Source organism: Falco peregrinus, chromosome 2 (assembly GCF_023634155.1).
Source record: "Falco peregrinus isolate bFalPer1 chromosome 2, bFalPer1.pri, whole genome shotgun sequence".
Taxonomy (NCBI): domain Eukaryota; kingdom Metazoa; phylum Chordata; class Aves; order Falconiformes; family Falconidae; genus Falco; species Falco peregrinus.
The window spans coordinates 66,403,944-66,421,255 of NC_073722.1; the positions used below are offsets into that span (position 1 = coordinate 66,403,944).

The 17,312-nt window shown below is 45.2% G+C and overlaps 2 protein-coding genes across 6 annotated transcripts in view; one reads left to right on the plus strand and one right to left on the minus strand.

Moving 5' to 3' along the window:
• YTHDC1 (YTH N6-methyladenosine RNA binding protein C1) overlaps positions 1-5,862 on the plus strand; it is a 29,213-nt gene extending 23,351 nt beyond the window's left edge. The window contains exon 18 of one of the 4 annotated variants that reach the window (XM_013299688.3): positions 5,404-5,804. In XM_013299688.3, the coding sequence (XP_013155142.1) occupies positions 5,404-5,633 (230 nt within the window). In that variant the 3' untranslated portion in view covers positions 5,634-5,804. Of the gene's footprint in view, positions 1-5,403 lie in introns of all 4 variants that reach the window. The other 3 variants (XM_027787728.2, XM_013299687.3, XM_027787727.2) reach the window with 3 other exon arrangements.
• On the minus strand, positions 468-16,799 carry LOC101924619 (UDP-glucuronosyltransferase 2A2). 2 transcript variants are annotated; one of them, XM_055794159.1, is made up of 7 exons: positions 13,078-14,136; positions 7,148-7,799; positions 5,269-5,417; positions 3,840-3,971; positions 3,332-3,419; positions 2,353-2,572; positions 468-1,055 (listed from the first exon to the last, which is right to left on the minus strand). In XM_055794159.1, exons 1-7 carry the CDS (start codon positions 13,804-13,806, stop codon positions 779-781), a joined length of 2,247 nt encoding a protein of 748 aa, XP_055650134.1. In that variant the 5' UTR covers positions 13,807-14,136; the 3' UTR covers positions 468-778. The 2 variants fall into 2 exon arrangements, with proteins under 2 accessions (XP_055650134.1, XP_027643533.2); XM_027787732.2 differs by lacking the exon at positions 3,840-3,971 and having other exon boundaries at positions 13,078-16,799.
• Between the last annotated feature and the right edge of the window lie 513 nt (positions 16,800-17,312).

Here is a 17,312-nt window from a genome sequence, read left to right on the forward strand (position 1 = left end):
TCTAGAGGTTTTCCTGCATTTATCAGTTACTGTGGGAGGCATTTGGGGGTTAAGACAGGCAAGTGCCTGACAGAGGTGTTTTTTCACGCCCCTACAGTGTTGCCATTGGAATGATGGCCTGTGCAGCAGGACTCCAGACTCCAGTGAAAAAGGAAAATGGTTCTCAGAAAAGTAATTTCTCTGTTGCTTTTAGGACTCTGGTCTCCCCTCAGCCCCCAAGTAGTCAGTGCATTTGTAAAAATGCAGTGATACAGGCTTCACCAGCCACTTGCAGCTCCCATTTTGTCATGATCTTGGCCATTCAGGTGGGTGCTTTTTAGGAGCCCATGCTGTTACCTTCACTGTCCAATCTGGGAGAGAACTTTTCTGACAGAGAGGCATTTTGGTTGTGAATAATCAAACCTGGGAGAGGATAGAGTTAAAGGAAGGAGTCTAGTTGCAGGTTGAAGGACCCACAGTACCACACATGGGAAGGCTGAATTTATGAAATACACCAAAATGAATTTGAAAAGTTAAAGCAGCAATTACCATTATACATACCCAAGGGACCTGTTATAATTCAACTATAATTCAGTGTCATTTAGGCCAGAAGGAATTTTCCAGCTAAGCAAGCAGCTGTGTCCCACAACAGCTTTTTAGCATGACCCGGTTCAACAGCATGCTTCACAATATGCCCAGCTTAAAGCATATTCTAATAATTTTGTTCACTAAGAAATGTGCATAAATGATTTGCTGAATCAGCCTAGGAGAAGAAAAAGCGCTGATGGGAGCAGCATGTCTATTCTTTCTTCCTCTTTGCAATCCTGCCACATCTCCTACAGCAAAATAAGCAGCATTTGACAAGAATGAAGACAGCAATGGCTGTACAGGTGAACAAGAACGCCAGAACATCCAGGCAGTGGTACTGGTACCAGGTGAGATGGTGAGCAGCTGGTCTCAGGTGCTTTGCTCCTTTGTGTCGCATGACAAATTCAATCCAGAAGACAGCTCTGTCCAGAGGCTTAACTGGCTGGTCATGGTGTATCTTGGATAACCTTAGAGCATTTTCCTTATAGCTGGGGAAAAAAGAAGAAACAAAGGAGATTTCTTAGGGATTCCTGAAACAAGCCATTCAGCCATTCAGGACCTGGCCGTCCTCTTGACGAAGGTAGAGAGACCTGCTTTCACTTGATCATTGTTATTTAAATACATTGTAAACTGGCCCAGTTTGATCTGCATAAAATTAGGTTATGAACAGTAATAGAGAAAGCCAATCTTTTGCAAAAGGAAGTTATTCAAAATTATTCCAGATACTCCTTTAAAAAAAGCAACATGGAAACATTTGCAGCATTTTCTATTCCAGTATAATACAGTGTGCTTATTTTTGCTGGGATAGAGTTAATTTTCTTCACAGTAGCTAGCATGGGGCTGTGTTTTGGATTTGTGCTGGAAACAGTGTTGATAATACGGGAGTGTTTTAGTTATTTCTGAGAAGTGCTTACACAGTGTAAAGGCCTTTTCTGCTCCTCACACCACCGTGCCAGCAAGGAGACTGGGGGTGCACAGGAAGCTGGGAGGGGACACGGCCAGGACAGCTGATCCCAGCTGACCAAGCGGACATCCCACACCATATAACATCATGTTTAGCCATAAAACTAAGGGGGACTTTGGTAGGGAGGGCCATGTGCACTGGATTTCATCTGGGGCTTTGGATGCCTGGTCATCATCCAGGTTGTTATAGAGCACTTCCACCACAGCTAATTCCATCAGACACTGGATACTTCCATCAGTGTTGTTCTGTTTACTTCGGGAATTTTCAAGATCTTCCTTGAAGGGATACCTGTCTTGACAGGAATCACTGCCTAAGACTGAGGACTCCTGCCTTTTTTCCAATCCCTTTGTCAATGGCTTTATCCTTAGCAAGGGATCCCAGTTGCCAGGCTTCCGTACCCTCCAATTCCTGAATGATAGGTACAGTAACCTAAGGATATTGGTAACTCGGGTAGGAGTAAGAATTGTGGCTACGGACAGAGTAGACATAGTACAACTAGAATGGTCACCCAGAGCCTCCAGAGGATTTATACTAGCAGAGAACAAGGAAGAGAAAGCAGAAAACTGTCTCGAGAGCTGCTCTGGCCTTTCCAAGAACTGTTTTTCTCAAGGGGATCATAAAATGTAGTCTAATGAAAATCAAATTACTGATCTTTCCTTTCTGTGAAATACTGATTTTCAGAAATGAAAGATGGTTTTCATCTGAAACCCAGACTAACTATGCAGTATTTTTAGTTCCCAGAAGAGCCAGCAGAATTTCTAACATCAGCAGCCCAAGATTTTAACAACCTCGTCCTACTATAAGGCAAGAACAAAACTCACGTGGAATTGTTAATGACTGTATTCAGTGCATCAACTAGGTCCTGTGTCTCCAGTGTGCTGAAATCCAGCTCGGTCGCAGCTCCCTTTGCCCTCATGTGAGCAATGTTGTCATGCTGGTCGGCAAACATGGGAATCCCAATCATCGGGATCCCATGGTAGATAGCTTCATAGATCCCATTGGTCCCACCATGAGTAATAAAGGCCTTCGTCAAGGGATGGCCTGGAACAGGGAATGGCACGTGTAACAGCAGCTGTGGCAGACTGTGTTCGCTGACTGGGACGTGAGCACTGCAAACTACCTGGACAAGTGCACTGCTAGAGAAGGGAACAGCCCTGACCTCTGGATCAGCACCAGAGCTTGTGCACTTAGCTTTCACACATTCGTATTTATTTTAATGCAGTGTGTGAATCAGCATGTTCCTCCAGACTACGCCAGAGTTACTTCAGCCCTTCTGCTGTTGAGCAGTTCTAGTTTTCACATGGTGTCAGATTCACAACAGCTCCCTGCTGCAGCCTTGCTCAGGTCAAGATTTTGAATAACGAGCCCAGGAGATTAACTGCAGAGGCCAATTCCAGCTCCAGAGTACATGTCTACTTTGGTATTTACTCCTGCCTGCAGATGGTTCTTGGCCCTTCCAGATACTTGCCACCAAGTTCTGTAAGACAGAAGCTTTTGCTTTAGAGATCCATCTTCAGAACTAAGCTCAAGACGCTGCCTTCTTGAGCCACTGCTCCCTACTCCCCTCAGAGCCTGGCTGTATCTTCCATGGTTCTGGTACAGCCATTCACCTTAAAGTCAGAAGCAGGCTAGGAAATTAAGGCTCCCAAAAGCAAACCTGTGCTGCTTAAGCTGCGAAACTGGCTGTAGCCACAAGTGTTAACTTTGTTCTTTTGCCTGAATAAGGCATTTTAGTCGAAAAACAAAGAAGGAAACAGTTTTTCCAAGGGTGCAATGCATTCCAGATAGAATCAGTCTCACCAAGCAGATCATTTTGGGGTATCCAGTCATATATCCTGGTGTTGGAGCCCAGAGTTTCTGGTTTTTTTCCTTTGTACCGCCAGAGGACCTTGAACAAAGGAAGATGAAGATAAACAGTGCATGTGACATGCCCTGTGTATTATTACATGTAATATAGGACTTTACCTCAAACCCATGTAGCTTTCCTCAGTAATTCAAATAGCTTTGGCTCCAGTTTAGCTCTTTGATAAGTTCTATGTGGTTTTATTATAAAAATTGCATAGAGTGATTTTTATATTTTGGCCTGTGGACACATCTCCACGTCATTTGGTTCAGAGAAAGTGAAGCGCCAGAACTCCCCATGAGGTGACTCGGCAGCCTGCCTCTCTGCATAGCCCAGCTTCCTGACTGTGCTGCATCCAGTGGAGATGCAGATAAAAAACAGGCCTTCCAAATGTAAAAAGCTCACTGAAGGTAACAGGAGTGACAAAAATGAGGCAAGTTGTTCTAGACTCAAAAGGAAATGCACCTTTTGTGGAATCTGGCTGAGGGCTCTGGCAATCACATTACTTTTTTCGTAACTTAGGTTGTAGACCATCGATCCAAGGGAGAATACCACAATGCCGTGTTCCCCTGAGCTCTGAACAAATTCTTCCATTTCCTAGGAGAGGCAGAAGACGTACAGAGAGTAATTACACACTGCAGATTACACCGATTTCTGTGAACGGAGAGCATAACCTTTTTAGCTTATCAAGGAGATGATCATGGTGTATGAGCAACTCAGCTGACAGAAGGGCATTACAAAGATAGACCTGACCCTGTGCAAGACAGTTTCTCCCCTGGAAGGAGCAGGACAAGTTGAGACAGGTGACAGAAGCTTTGTCTTTTTGAAAGCAAGTCAAGCAGTTTCAGGAAATGTTTCTTTCAGAGCACAAGCCACAGGAATGGATCCTGGCACTGGTGTTGAGAGGGCCATACCCTGGGAGACATGGCATAGTCAGTCATGGTTGTGAATTTTGCTGGAACAAGTACTTTGCATTTCGTAGCTCTGCAGGACAGTGCTGAAAGCTGACAGGGTTTTTCAGCATCCTGATCCAAGATTTCAGTAGCTGCTGGCACTTTGTTAGTCAGCCAGTTCTCCTGTTTCTTGCAATACAGCTCATGCTGCTAACCAGTTATTCTGCATACCAGACCAATGGGTCTTCCTGTTTCTCTTTTTTGTTAGTGTCATGTGAAATGGAGCAATAGCATCCAGAAAAGAATGGTTATCCATTTCCCCCAACTCAACCATTGCTACAAGGGAGTGGGAAGAGACTTAGAAGGTTTCTTAAAGCAGACAACTTGCACTGAAAATACCCTGCTTCCTCTAAGGCTCCTACAGGAGTGATAATCTAGACCAGAGCTTGTCATGTTGTCATCAGCATCTGGGATTTGGATATTCCACCAGAATATTGCCATTCACAGAGAGTGTAGGCTGGGCGTGCTGAGTATTTTACTCCCTTTAAGATTTCTTAAATTAAGCCATGATAGAAGAAGCGTTTTATCACTAGCTTCTTTCTGCAAATCTTGACTCTATTTTGTCAAAAGAATTTGACCCCTCGCAGTGCCTTTTTGCATCAGGTGTTTCAGTGTTACTGTGGGCTGCAAGTCTGTGTTTTAGGATTAAGATTTACATTTAACTTCTCTGAGGTAGCACCTATTTTTCCTGTAATAAAAACCGTATTCCCTGCTGCTGCCCTCAGCTATCCTCTTCTAAGACAGCAGGCTATAAACTCAGCCCTCAATTTGCACAAGTATGGATAGATTGCTAAGTATCTCTGTGCTCCCCACTGGCAGCAGAGCATCTTCTCTAAGAGTGAGCTTTCGCAGGACATGGCTCGCACAGTCGATCAGGGAGAGAAACAGTTTTTGTTCTGCTGGACAATCAACCAACCAACAGCAGAACAAAGTTGGGATACCTTTGGTAACGGCTTTGCAGGCTGGCAATGAAGTCCTCCAACAAACTCAAAGTTGGGCAGGAAAGGGCGTGGAAATTCAAAATCCCAGTATGTTCTGATTAACCATATCTCTGCTTTTCCCATTGTCTCACACAGGGTTGTGGGCCTTCCTGTGGACAAGATACAAGGGGTTTACAACATGCACGGGACCAGTCTTGTTTGCTGTAGATTGCAAAATAGGAGCCTTACACCTTTGTCTTTTGGCACTCGCAGTCAGTGTAATCTATCAAACCATGCGTGAAATGAAAATACGGACAAATCTGGGCCTATTCCTTGCCGTGTCCTGTGTTTGGCCTTGGCAGGTTGCCACAAACACGGCAGTATGATCTTTAAAAGGATTTTGAACCTTCAGGATGAACGTGGAACAATAGAAGAGTAAGTGGGAAGCATTGAGTTTCTGTGATACAGAAGTGCAATTCTTGTACCACTGAAAGACTTCATTACCTGTGCTTATAATAAAAATACACTTTGGGGAAGAGAACAATCACAGAAGTTTTAGTTCCAAATAAAATATAAATGAGTCACAAAGTGATGATCACCAATCAGGGAGGAGGAAAGTTTTTAAACTAATTTCTGTGGAGTTTTCAAATGGTGACTCGGTCAGTGACTGGTCAGACTACAATAAAACACACATAAAGCCATCCCTAGTTCTCCTGGGAACTGAGTCAGCTCCTGACACATATTGGGAATTTTTTTCCAAAGCCATAGATGCTTTGAATGTCATTTTTTGCAAAATCCAAAGTCTCTAGAAATCCATTTACAGAAAAAAAGAATGGATAAAACTGTTTTATAGCTTCCCATTTTGAAAAATATATATTCTCAAGTACATTTTGCAAGCTGTCTTTGCATTATTTTCCCCACAAGGTGGAACTGGAGAGTAAAAGGGTTAGAAGTGTTGGTAAATGATAAAAAGCCAGCCTAATGCAAGCAGGAACCAAGCAAAATGAGTAGCAAGATAAAATTTATCTGTAGGGCATCTTCTTATAATACTTGATCAGTGTTACAATTTACACCACTAATCTTTTTAATTTTTTTTTAAAGTAAAGAGCAGTGAGTCAGTTACAAAGTTACTGGAGGGAAAATTAAGCCTGCGTTACAAGCAGAGTGATATAAAGGTGTAATTAAGTCTTATGTGGTATTAAAAAATAAAAAAAAAAAAGTAAAATTAATCCAGGGGAAGCGGACTGATTTGCAGAGCACAGAGGCGTTCTTTGGAAGTGCAGAAAGAGATTGGAGAGCAACAGAATAGATCCCCTTGTACTTGCTATTCACTCATTATCTGCCTAAACATAGATAACTCTGCATAAGATTCAAAGTCCATTGAACTAAAAGTTCTCTTCAATAGACTTTGAATCGAGGCTGAGTTTACTAGGTTGGAACAAAAAATTCATGTATGTATGTAGTTTAAGAACACTACTTCACTGGAGCTGTCTCCAGTGCCTTACACTTAATTAAGGAATGATTTTGCTCTCCAGCCTTTATCTACTACCATCTTAATTGTAGAAGTGCCTGTCATCAAGATGAAGAGGCAACAACTGTGCTCTGAAAGTACTAAAATGGACATAGAGCTCACTGCAAGAGCTCACCAGCAGTATCCTTACCGAAAAAAATCAGAACTATGTGCTCTAAAGATCCCCGAGAAGAACTAGAGCACAACTGCACTGGTGTCTGTTACGCTAGACCAGACCTAAAAGGCAAAGCACAGCCTCCAAGTGACCAAAAGGGATTACCATCTCTGCTAGCCATTGGGAAAGGATACTGAGACAACAGCATTGAGCTCCCAAAACATTCAAAAGGCACAATTTATCCAAGAGGAGAAAGCACTCAACAGCTGCCTTACCTAAGACATTGCTGTAGTACCTATCCCATTCATTTTGCCAAAACTTCAAGAAAAATAAATCCATGTAAAAGTAAAAGAGGAAGTTCTTTAGTCTTTCCACGAAGGACATCTGGTCTGTCAGCCGCATTGTGCTAGCAGGCACATAAGAAGGTGGGGACAGGAGCCCACCGCACAGCCGCTCTACCACGTTTCCATCAGAGAAGCGGAAGCTGTAGACAAAAGGGATTGCTAGGATTTCTGCTATGAGCTCCCCGCCTACACACAGGGGGTCAGCGATCAGAATGTCAAACTTGGCCTCCCACAGCTTTGCTATCAGCTGAGGCTTCGTCACCAAGGTGTCACAGGTCTGCTTTGACATATTGGTAAAGACTTCCAGGTCCTTTTTCATCCTCCACATGATCTCCCAGGGGGTGAGATTAGAGATCTCATTAATCCAGAAATTGAGGAAGTCCTCCATGATAGCATCCAGGCTCTCCTGGGTAAAGGGGACTTGCAGAACCTCAAAGGTGAAGGGGGAGGAGGTGTCTCGGTAGTCGATGAGCAGGTTGCTTGAGGGCACCAGCACTGTCACCTCATGACCCCGGAGAACAAGCTCTTCCAGCAGCACTTTCACATTGATCCAGTGACTTGCATCAGTGGGCCAGACCACCACCTTCCCACAAAAGCCGGCACTCCAGCAGCATGTGTAGGCCCAGAGCAGCCAGAGGAACCTTGACCCCATCATCTCAGCAGTCCATATACAACTCCGGTCTGACTGAGCTGGAAGTAGTTCACTGCTCCGGTGTGCAAACACTTCAGAGCCAGCCAATAAAAGTGACAACCACTTGGTGCCAGGCTTGGCAAAAGGTCATGTCAGAACACAACACTCATAGGTGGACTGGGCAAGCAGCAAATCCCGTTCTGGAGTCTCCTACAGCACCACAGCTGATCTCAAAGTGATGGCAGCTGCTGTTACTGCTCACCACAAAGTGCATTTGGCAGCGTGTGCAGACCAGAAGCCCTTTCCCTGTGTTGCAGTTCAGTCTGGATAGGCAGCTAAGCACCACAGAGCCTCTCACGTCTCCTCAGTAGGAAGGGACAAGGAAGAGCCAAAGTTGGAAAAATCATGGGTTGTGACAGAGGCAGCGTAACAAGCAAAAAAACCCACAAAAATAAACCCAAGAAAAAAAGTAATGCAAAAAACGATTGCTCACCACCAGTCAACCGATGTTCAGCCAGTCCCTGAGCTACAGCAGCCCCGGCAACTTCACCTCACCCCAGCTTTTTTTGCTGAGCACATCACAGGCATGGGATACCCTTTGGTCAGTTGGGGTCAACTGTCCTGGCTGCGTCCCCTCCCAAATTCTTGGGCGCCCACAGCCTACTCACTGAGAGGAGCAGTGTGAGAAGCAAAAAAAGCCCTGATGCTGTGTAAGCACTGCTTAGCAGTAACCAAAACATCCCTATCTTATCAACACTGTTTTCATCACAAATCCAACTTACAGCCCCATGCAAGCTACTACGAGGAAAAGCAGTTCTACTCCAGCCACAATCGGTACACCCTCATTACCAGCTATTCAAGGTAAAGATAGACACTCCTGTACCGAGCAGGAGCTCGGGCTAGGGAAAGCACACGAGCAGCCCATGGGACGTGTTTGACAGCTACAGGATGAACCCCAGCTTACAACTTGACTATAGCCCTAGTTTTGCTTCTTTGCCCTGTAAGAACCAACCTACCTGTAAAGCTGGTTACAATTTTTATCTCCTCGTTTCTTAGGTGCAAAAATGTCCTGCAGTGACACACAACTAGCCCGCAGGGTGCTCTGGTTCTGTCCTCTCTATAACCAGACGCTGTGGACACAGCACTGTCACTGGAAGGACAGAGTCCTGCTAGAGAAGACTCCAGCATCAGGCCACCCCAGGACAGAAGCAGAAGGAGGTGAGGAGCACAGGTTTTGCCCTGTGTTTTTGGTGCTTCTGTGCCTTCTCTTGGGAAGATGCTGCAAACTGGCATCAGTGTATCCACATCACAGACTCAGGACAGACGCCATCAAGACAAGAGACCTGACTTCTCCTGTTGACTGTACCGTGAAGATGTAGTGGAGATGCTTTGGGCTACTGGTGTGTTCAGGGACAAGAACGGGCAGCTTCTATCTCCTGAGCAGGGAGCAAATGAGGCTCAGCCTGAGTCTAAACAGCGCCTGAGCGCTCCTCCAGGAGCTCAGCACCACCACCTACACTCTCCTCACTAGACTGACAGTTAAGCAAATGGGTTTTCATACTTTAACCTCATCACTTGAAAAAGCCTTTAGGTAGCTCTTGGAAAACAGCTAGAATAATAAGAACCCTGAAGAAGATTTTCCAAGGAGAAAGAGAAGGTGCATGCATACTCTGCAGGAGCTGGGACATTGCCCCGTTTGTACGAGATGCTTGCCCCTTGCTTTCACACCTGCTTCAGGACTGGACACACTCCAGCTCAAAGTGTATCACAGTTAGGGTAGAGACCAGCTAACACAGCTAACAAAACAGGTATTGCACATGGAGCCTTAAATGCTAAACCCCACGTTTAACAATAAAAAAGATACCACAAGATCCAAGCAGATCTGAGGCTTACGCAACAGATCAGCAAACCATGCTTCTATCGGCACAGTGTTTTCTAGTCTTTGTCACACATGATAAGGAACGCAAGTAAACACACAGCTAGGTACTAATCTTAACAACTTAGCTCTCTCGGCAGAATTACACCCTAATAGCAAAATATAAATAAAAACACGGAGAGCCTCATATTGAAATACTGTCCATTTTATCTGCCCCATCAATGCATGTATGCTTGCCCTGTTTCCTTTTAAGCATTGTAACAATAACTTAGAGAAAAAATGTGAAAATAATTATGCAACTATTATTTTAAAAAGAAAAAAAACCTTACAAATAAATACAGCTGTCTTGTAATATTTCTTTTGGACACTTTCAAAAAAGCAAAGAACCATGTCTCTGCTGAGGGCCTTTTAACACCGCAAATAGGGGCCCAGCTGCTCTCCCAGTCCTTTAAAAGACCAGATGAGGCCATTCTCTCTCATTTTGAGATAAGCTAGCAAGCAAGAAGGGTGCTAGGGGAAAAAAGGTAATATTGTATAGCTTTCCAAAACCGTTTTTTTATTTCTACTTCAAAAGGTTTAATTCAGTGCTAGTATTTGGAGGATGTATAGTATTATTTTGCTGTCCTTAGTATTTGTCGTGATTAATCTATGAATATGACTGATGAGCTCTGTTTCAAGTGGCTTTAGCACTGTTCTACCTATCCTAGAAGTACCTGTACGAACTTAGTTGTACTAGTGTAGCAGGTCAGAATTAACAGGTAACATTTGCACTTGCCTGGATTGTTTGACTTGACACAGGAATTTTGGAGGAAGGAGAGTGGGTTCAGGGCTGTCTGGTTCCTAATTTGTGCCCCATGTACAGCAGATGTAATTTCTGGAAGTAAGAGCAGCCTTACCTAAAACATCACTGTAGTATTGATCGCAGCTTCCCCAGAGAACATAATGATACATGATATCTTGCACAGTGTAGATGAAGATGGTTTTTAGCCTTTCCAGGAAGGACATCCTCTCTGTTAGGCCACTTGGTGTGGCTGGTACGTAGGAAGGAGGTGCTGGGAGTGTCCCGCAGAGCCGCTCCAGCGTGTTGCCTATGGAGAACCGGATGGTGTACACGAAGGGGATAGCCAGCTTCTCGGCAAACAGCTCCCCAACTGGGTGACAGTGGGTCTGCCAAGAGGACATCAAAGGTGGATGCCCTCAGTCTCTCCAGCAGTGCCTTGTTCTTCAGGACTTCATCACAAATTACTTTGGTTATGTTCTCCAGCTTTAATACTAGTTGAACTATCTTGTAAATGCTTTCCCAGACAGGTAGCACTTTCTCCTGGTAAACCCAAAAATATAAAAAATCTTCCAATAACGTAGCCATCTCCTTTTTTGGTGATCAGCACCTCAACCACCTCAAACCGGAAAGGTGAGGGCTGTGTGACATTAAGGAAGAGGAAGCATGAAGGCAGCAGCACAGTCACCTCATGGCCCCGGACCACGAGCTCCTGGAGTATGTACTCCATGTTCAGGCAGTGGCTGTTGTCAGCTGGGCAGACCAATACCTTGCCCCCAGACACCCAGCCCAGCCCAGGCAGAAGCCACAGCGCTGCCACCTCCTTCCCAGCCATAGCCTGCCCTGTGTGGCAGTGCCCCCGCGCCTTCCTTCACCGGCAGCCCAGTGCTCCCGGGCTGGGCTGGGCACGCGTGACGCTGCCTTGCTCCAGAGGGCAGGGAGCCGAGGTAGCTGGCATGAAGTCCAGTCCTGCATAATGGCATGTTTTCCTGGGGAAGAAGTTGACTGGGGCCAGCTGGCACCATCTGGTGGTAAACACCTTGCGGAAGCTGGAAGATGTGGTTCCTCTGGAGCAGAGGGGAGAGCTGTCAGTCCTGGGGGCTCGCTCCAGAGAGGACTGTGCCCTGTTGGTCATCCTGGCCCTCCTGCCTGTCTGACTATAGTCTCTATGTTATTTGTTTGGTAGAAGAGCTGACTTTCATTCTTCTGGCTCTTTGGAAGCACAGCTGGGTATGCAGCGAAGATGTTCACCCACTGCATGGGCACCCTTTTGCTTTATAAAGCCACTGAACGTCCATTTACAGGGCACTTCAGGTGGTGATCCAGGGCTGCAGCTAAAAAGTCGGTCTCGAAATGAATGAAGCATATGACAACTGCCGTATCACAGGTTGTCTTCATGTGAACTCGCCTCTTCCAGAGTGTGCACTGCAGGAGGCCAGAGCTGGTAGGTGGTGATGTGGGCTCTCCTGCCTGCCACTAGGTGCCAATTATGCACTATAAGTTGAACCAGAAAATCCGTTAAACAGTTCCCTTTATGGTCACCCTCTGATGTGCAGTTAAGAAATAACGTTAAGTCCTCTTCACTGTACGAAAAATCATTATTACTGGGCTTCTGCCCAGCTCTGTTACACAACATTTTCCTAATATACTTGTGCAAGGCTTTTGCTACAGCTTCCGTGCTGCCTAGAGCATCCTTTCCAGGATGAAAATGGGGGTGAGAGGGGCAGCTGGGCTGTGAGAAACCAAGCTGAGATACCTCATCTGCTGTGCACATGACAACAGTTTGGGCGTACTCGTAGAGTTCTGCAGCATGCAGGTATTTGCAGGCAATTGAACTCTGAGAGATTTGCAAGTGCTGTTTTGCATGAGCTCAGTGGGAGATTGGTAAACATGGCATGTTGATCACATGTGATTAATATTTAAATAAATATGTTTTTCTACCTATTCACTCAACACAGTCCAGAAGAAAAGCCTGCAGAGGAAGATCTGTTGCTTTCACTATTTGCTGTGTGTAGAAGGTATGTTTGAAATAAAACTTGCTTTCTGCAGAGAGGATTGGTTTTACATGGCCAGTGGCATAAATAAAGTCTCTATTACAAGCCACTATGCGTTTCAGTATTGGTACTGAGGGTGGCAGGGCTGGCTCGTAATTCACCAGCTCCCCCCTCCTTGTTACAATACTCTGGATTGGGAAAACATCTCTGTTTCTGACTGCTTTCTGTGCAAGCGCATTGGAGGGGGAAACGTGTAAAGTGAACTCTATTGCTGACGGCCCTATATGGTGTGGAAGTTGTTTCAGCCTCCACATGAAAAATAATTACGGCAAAAGTCAAGTCCATCGATTGGGATGACCCCTGTTCCCTGTCTCGATGCAACGGCATAGCAGCACAGCACCCTGACAGCTGGCGGGTGCAGCTGATGGATGCTCTTAGCTCATTCCCTTTTCCACATAGGGACTGAATGACAAACCTCTGTCAGACCTTGACTTTGCGACCCTGCCAGGTTCCTAGCTCTGCAGGCCGGGAGGCGGGAGGCGGTGTAAGGAGAAGTGAAGCAGCAGAAGGCTTACCTAAGACCTTGCTATAGTAGATATCCCATTCACCCCAGTAGCTCTGGAAAACGTAGTCCTGCAGGTGGTAAGACACGATATTTTTTATTCTCTCACCAAAGGACATGCAGTCGGTGAGCTCAGACAGGGCTGCAGGTGTGTAGGACGGTGGAGCTGGGATCTTGCCACAGTGCCTTTCCACAGTGGAGGCTGGGGAGAAGCGCAGCGAGTAGATGAATGGAATGGCCAGCTTAAGAGCCAGGAGGTCCCCGCAGAGAGTCACAGGGTCTGACAGCAGCAGGTCATAGCCAGAGCCCTGCAGGTGTGCCATCAGCTCTCGGTTGGTTAGCACCGCATCACACATTAGCCTATTCATCTGGTGCCAGTTTTTGGACAGTTTTCCAAGCTCCTTGTAAAACTGCCAGAAGGTCAGGGTGGTTGGCCTGTTATTCAGCCACAGGGCCACTACGTCCTCGATCAGGTTCTCAATGGTGTCTTTCTTGAAGGGCACGTTATAGACCACAAAATTCTCAGTGGCCTCAGCCCTGGGTTTAATGAAGAGGGAAGCGTTGGATACCAGGATGGTAATGCTGTGCCCACGGCGGATGAGCTCCTCTATAATTATCTTCACATTCAGCCAGTGGCTGCCTTCTGTTGGCCAGACCAACATGTTCCCACAGAAGACAGGCCCTAGAAGAGCGACCTGAAAAAGGAGCAGCTGGAGGTATTTCTTAGACCCCATAGCTTTTGTGGCCATGGCAGGATTAAGGGCTAGATAGCCTGGGAGTTTTCCCTTCCAGTTAGGAGTGCTGCACCTGTGTGTTCTGTTTGATGGCTTTTCACTAGCACTTTTAGCAAAAGGAAGAGTTTGCTGTTGCACAGGTGGGGCCTTTAAAACCCACGTTTGGTCTCAGGTCTGAAAAGACAGAACAGAATGTTTGATGATTTACTCTACCCTTCCCCGCCCCCACCCAAGGGAGCTCCTTTCCCTGGTTTAGCAGGGTGAAAACAATCTTCACTGCTGTCAAAGATCTGCCTTCAAACTACTCCCTTTGCACAAGAAGGATTTATTCCTTTAATTTTTATATTTTTTTGTAGTTTTCCTGAGGAATCTTTACCAGGAAATAAAAGCAAATAACAGGGGGTGTCTTCTAGCTGTGTAATCACTGTATCAGGAAATGCTGGCAGATTTACTGTATTAGCAAGTAAGTGTCATCACTGCCAGCAATGGAGAAATACTGAGATTTACCAGAGAACACATGACCACATTTGATGTTAAAATACCTGTTTTCAATTGCAACAGCTGTGGTATCTGTATATTGTAATGTTTCTGTTACTTATGGCAGAAAAACTACCTGCACTTAAAGATATATTTCTCTTTCTCCACTTTTCCTTCCAGAAGCAGCACAGGGGCTTACTTAGCTGACAGGCAACAGTGCTACAGGGAGTGATTTCTTGAAGATATTGCTTGACCTGGGGCAACAGCCCTGCCAACACAAGGTGGAGGGACACCTATGATGGGGCTAGCAACGGCAAATTATACTGTAGGCATCCTTAAGCCTCCTCAACCCTTCTACAGCCATGTCCCCACTGGTAAATAATACAAATTACTGGCAGTCCTGCCCCAGCCCCTGCAGAGAGCTACTGCCTCTCCAGGCTTCACCATTAATTCAAGTTGGTGCATCTTTACGGAGGAAACTGCAAGTGAGCCAGTCCTCTGGGTGCCAGTTCTGTTACTGAAACAAATCACTTGCGTTGCTCCCATGAACAGCAGTGGAACATCGCTGCCATGAAAGTGATGCCAGAGGCAGGCCGAAGGAGAAGCCCCAGGGTGCATTTAAGTGGCTGACTTGGAAGCAGCATCCTTTTTCAGGGTGAGATGTTAGGAGTGCTGGTGTTCCCCGTGCTGAGAGAAGGCAGCAAACCCTTCATCTGAGTGATGATAATGCCAATAATAACATGTAGTTTGTTCTGATATGTGACAGGTGTCTTCTGACTGCTCCTAGACAAGTCTTAATACATTGCTACTGTCAGGCACATCACCACCAACCTGGCTATGTTGTGGGCTCAGTTCAGGTATCTAAACACGGGTCTGGGGCCCTCCTGGCCCCTAAAGGTGCTTCTCAGAGCAAACCCCGCGTTTTCTGGGGGGGCTGTCACTTGGAAAGTTGGTGCTTGAATGTGAAGTGGTGTGTCCTGGAAGGAGCACTTGACCGTCGGGCGCCAAAACGACAACTAAAACCCATGCACGTAACGATACACTTGATCCAACACAATTTAGGGCATGAATATCAACCATGCTGCAGAAAACCTCTTACCTAGTGCAGTCTTCCAAGGTACAGAAGCATCATGCTCTGAGTTGCAAGATGCAATTTGCAACACTGGTTTGCTTCTGTTTCTTGCTGCTCACCTCGTCTGTGCCGGCGATGCTCTGGTGAGGTTGGGTACTGGGCAGAAGAAGCTTAAATAAGCTACGCTCTAAATTGAGCTTTTCAAAAGGAGGAAGTAATACAATATGGGATGATCATAGGGCATTTATGCCGAGATTATTCATTGTTCTGTTATGCTCCAGTAATTTAATAGTCAAGATGGTCTTTCCCATGCTAGGATATATTATAATGTTATTTACAGAGCCAGATTCTCAGAAGGACTTTGCCTCCTGTAGCTCAGAAATATGGTGTCTGACTGCTAAAAAAGATTTTTCACTCCCTTTAGGGTCCCATCTGGCAAAACAAAACTGTTTGTTAAGTAATAGACTTGTTTATATACTGTCCACAGGAACAAAGAGAAAATCATGTGGTTTGTTTGCGGAGTTTTTCAAAAGTTGGCATGTTACCTGTGCTTGGTGTGTGGATCTTGATTCTGGAGATCTAGGCAAGTTTTTAATGACTTGAAAACACAGGAATCTAAAGAGGTACCCCTATGTTTTTTAAATATTGTCCATAATATTCAACCTGACTTTTTCTAAACTCTCAGAATTCAGGGCAATTATGCCAGTATGTTTCAACAGTAGTTTGGCCTTCCAGGCAGGATTGTCACTATAGTCTCTCCATACACCTTTGTATTCAGGATAATAGCTTTTTTCAATCTAATTTAGCTCATTACAGTAAGTCCTAGAAGAAAGTTAAACATTTTCCAGCAACTATTGAAAGGCTATGTTCATGTGACCTAGGGCAGATGGGAGCTTGGTTTCGTGGTTGTTGTTTTTTTCTAACCTCTCAGTAACTAATTCCTCCGTAGCAAATGAGAGCTATTACTAGGGGAAACAGAGAGTTAAATTTGTCTTGTTTCCATGGCCAGCTTTTAAAGACAATATCAGATTATTCTTAATGCAGAGAAGGTAAGCATTTTGAAAGGATTAAAGGACAAAATCCAGCAAATGAGAGAAAAGTGAGGCTGAAGAAAGCAGATGGTGTTAAGTGTCTGATCTAGCATTACCAAGCTGAAATACTTGCAGGCGCTGATGCAACCACCAGCCTTGTTGAATAACAACAGGCTTTTCGAGGCAAGGGCGACTCAAGCAAAAGTTAGGCAATACAAAGTAATGTTTTCCACATACGGGACTTTTCACCATTTTGCTGAATGAGGGTTACAGTGTACCTGGCACGTTTATTTCCAGAAAACCCTGATGCCAGCCAGCACCTCAAAAATTCAGTGCCAGGGTAGAAACTGGAAGATTTTGCCCTGAGAAGCACTACGTGACTCTGTGATTTGCCTTTCAGTTATTGCAATAAAGCAGCTTCTGGACTAAAAGCAGACTTGACAGTCTTGACTATCTTTTTTTATTTTTTATTTTTTTTGGTGGGGGGGAGCGGGGGAAGGCTGGATGGGGAAAACATCAAGGTATCAAGATTGGTTCATCCCTGAGTACAGACCACAAGTCAGTGGATTGAGCAGTTTTGCAGAGGCACATGTTCAAGTGCTCAGCAAAACCCCTGCTCCCGTATAATCCCCAGGTTTAATAGGGAAACTCCAGCAAAAGTTAATGAGCTGAAATAGCCTTACCATAACCACTTTTCTCAGCTAAATTGTGTCTTTATACCTCTGCCTTGCAGCTGTAGGACAAAACCACCACAGGCTAGGTTTATAGCATTTCATTTGTTCTTACTGATTCAGTTTAAGTTTTTATGAACTCTCTTCACTATTGTTGCAATGCTGCAGGGGTACCTTGACATGCAAACATACAGATACCAGGTGGCTTGTGCTGGAGCCATTTCCAGTCTGGAAAGCAAAAATAAAAAAGAGAAATGAGAGAAGGTCCAG

What these genes read in the sequence shown, in the direction of transcription:
- LOC101924619 (XM_055794159.1), bottom strand. Translation starts at nt 13,806, where the DNA reads ATGGCCACAAAAGCTATGGGGTCTAAGAAATACCTCCAGCTGCTCCTT. An exon ending in GTACTACAGCAATGTCTTAG is followed by an intron (nt 5,418 to 7,147) that starts GTAAGGCAGCTG and finishes TCTTGTCCACAG; the next exon opens with GAAGGCCCACAACCCTGTGT. An exon ending in TCAGCCAGATTCCACAAAAG is followed by an intron (nt 3,420 to 3,839) that starts GTGCATTTCCTT and finishes CCTTTGTTCAAG; the next exon opens with GTCCTCTGGCGGTACAAAGG.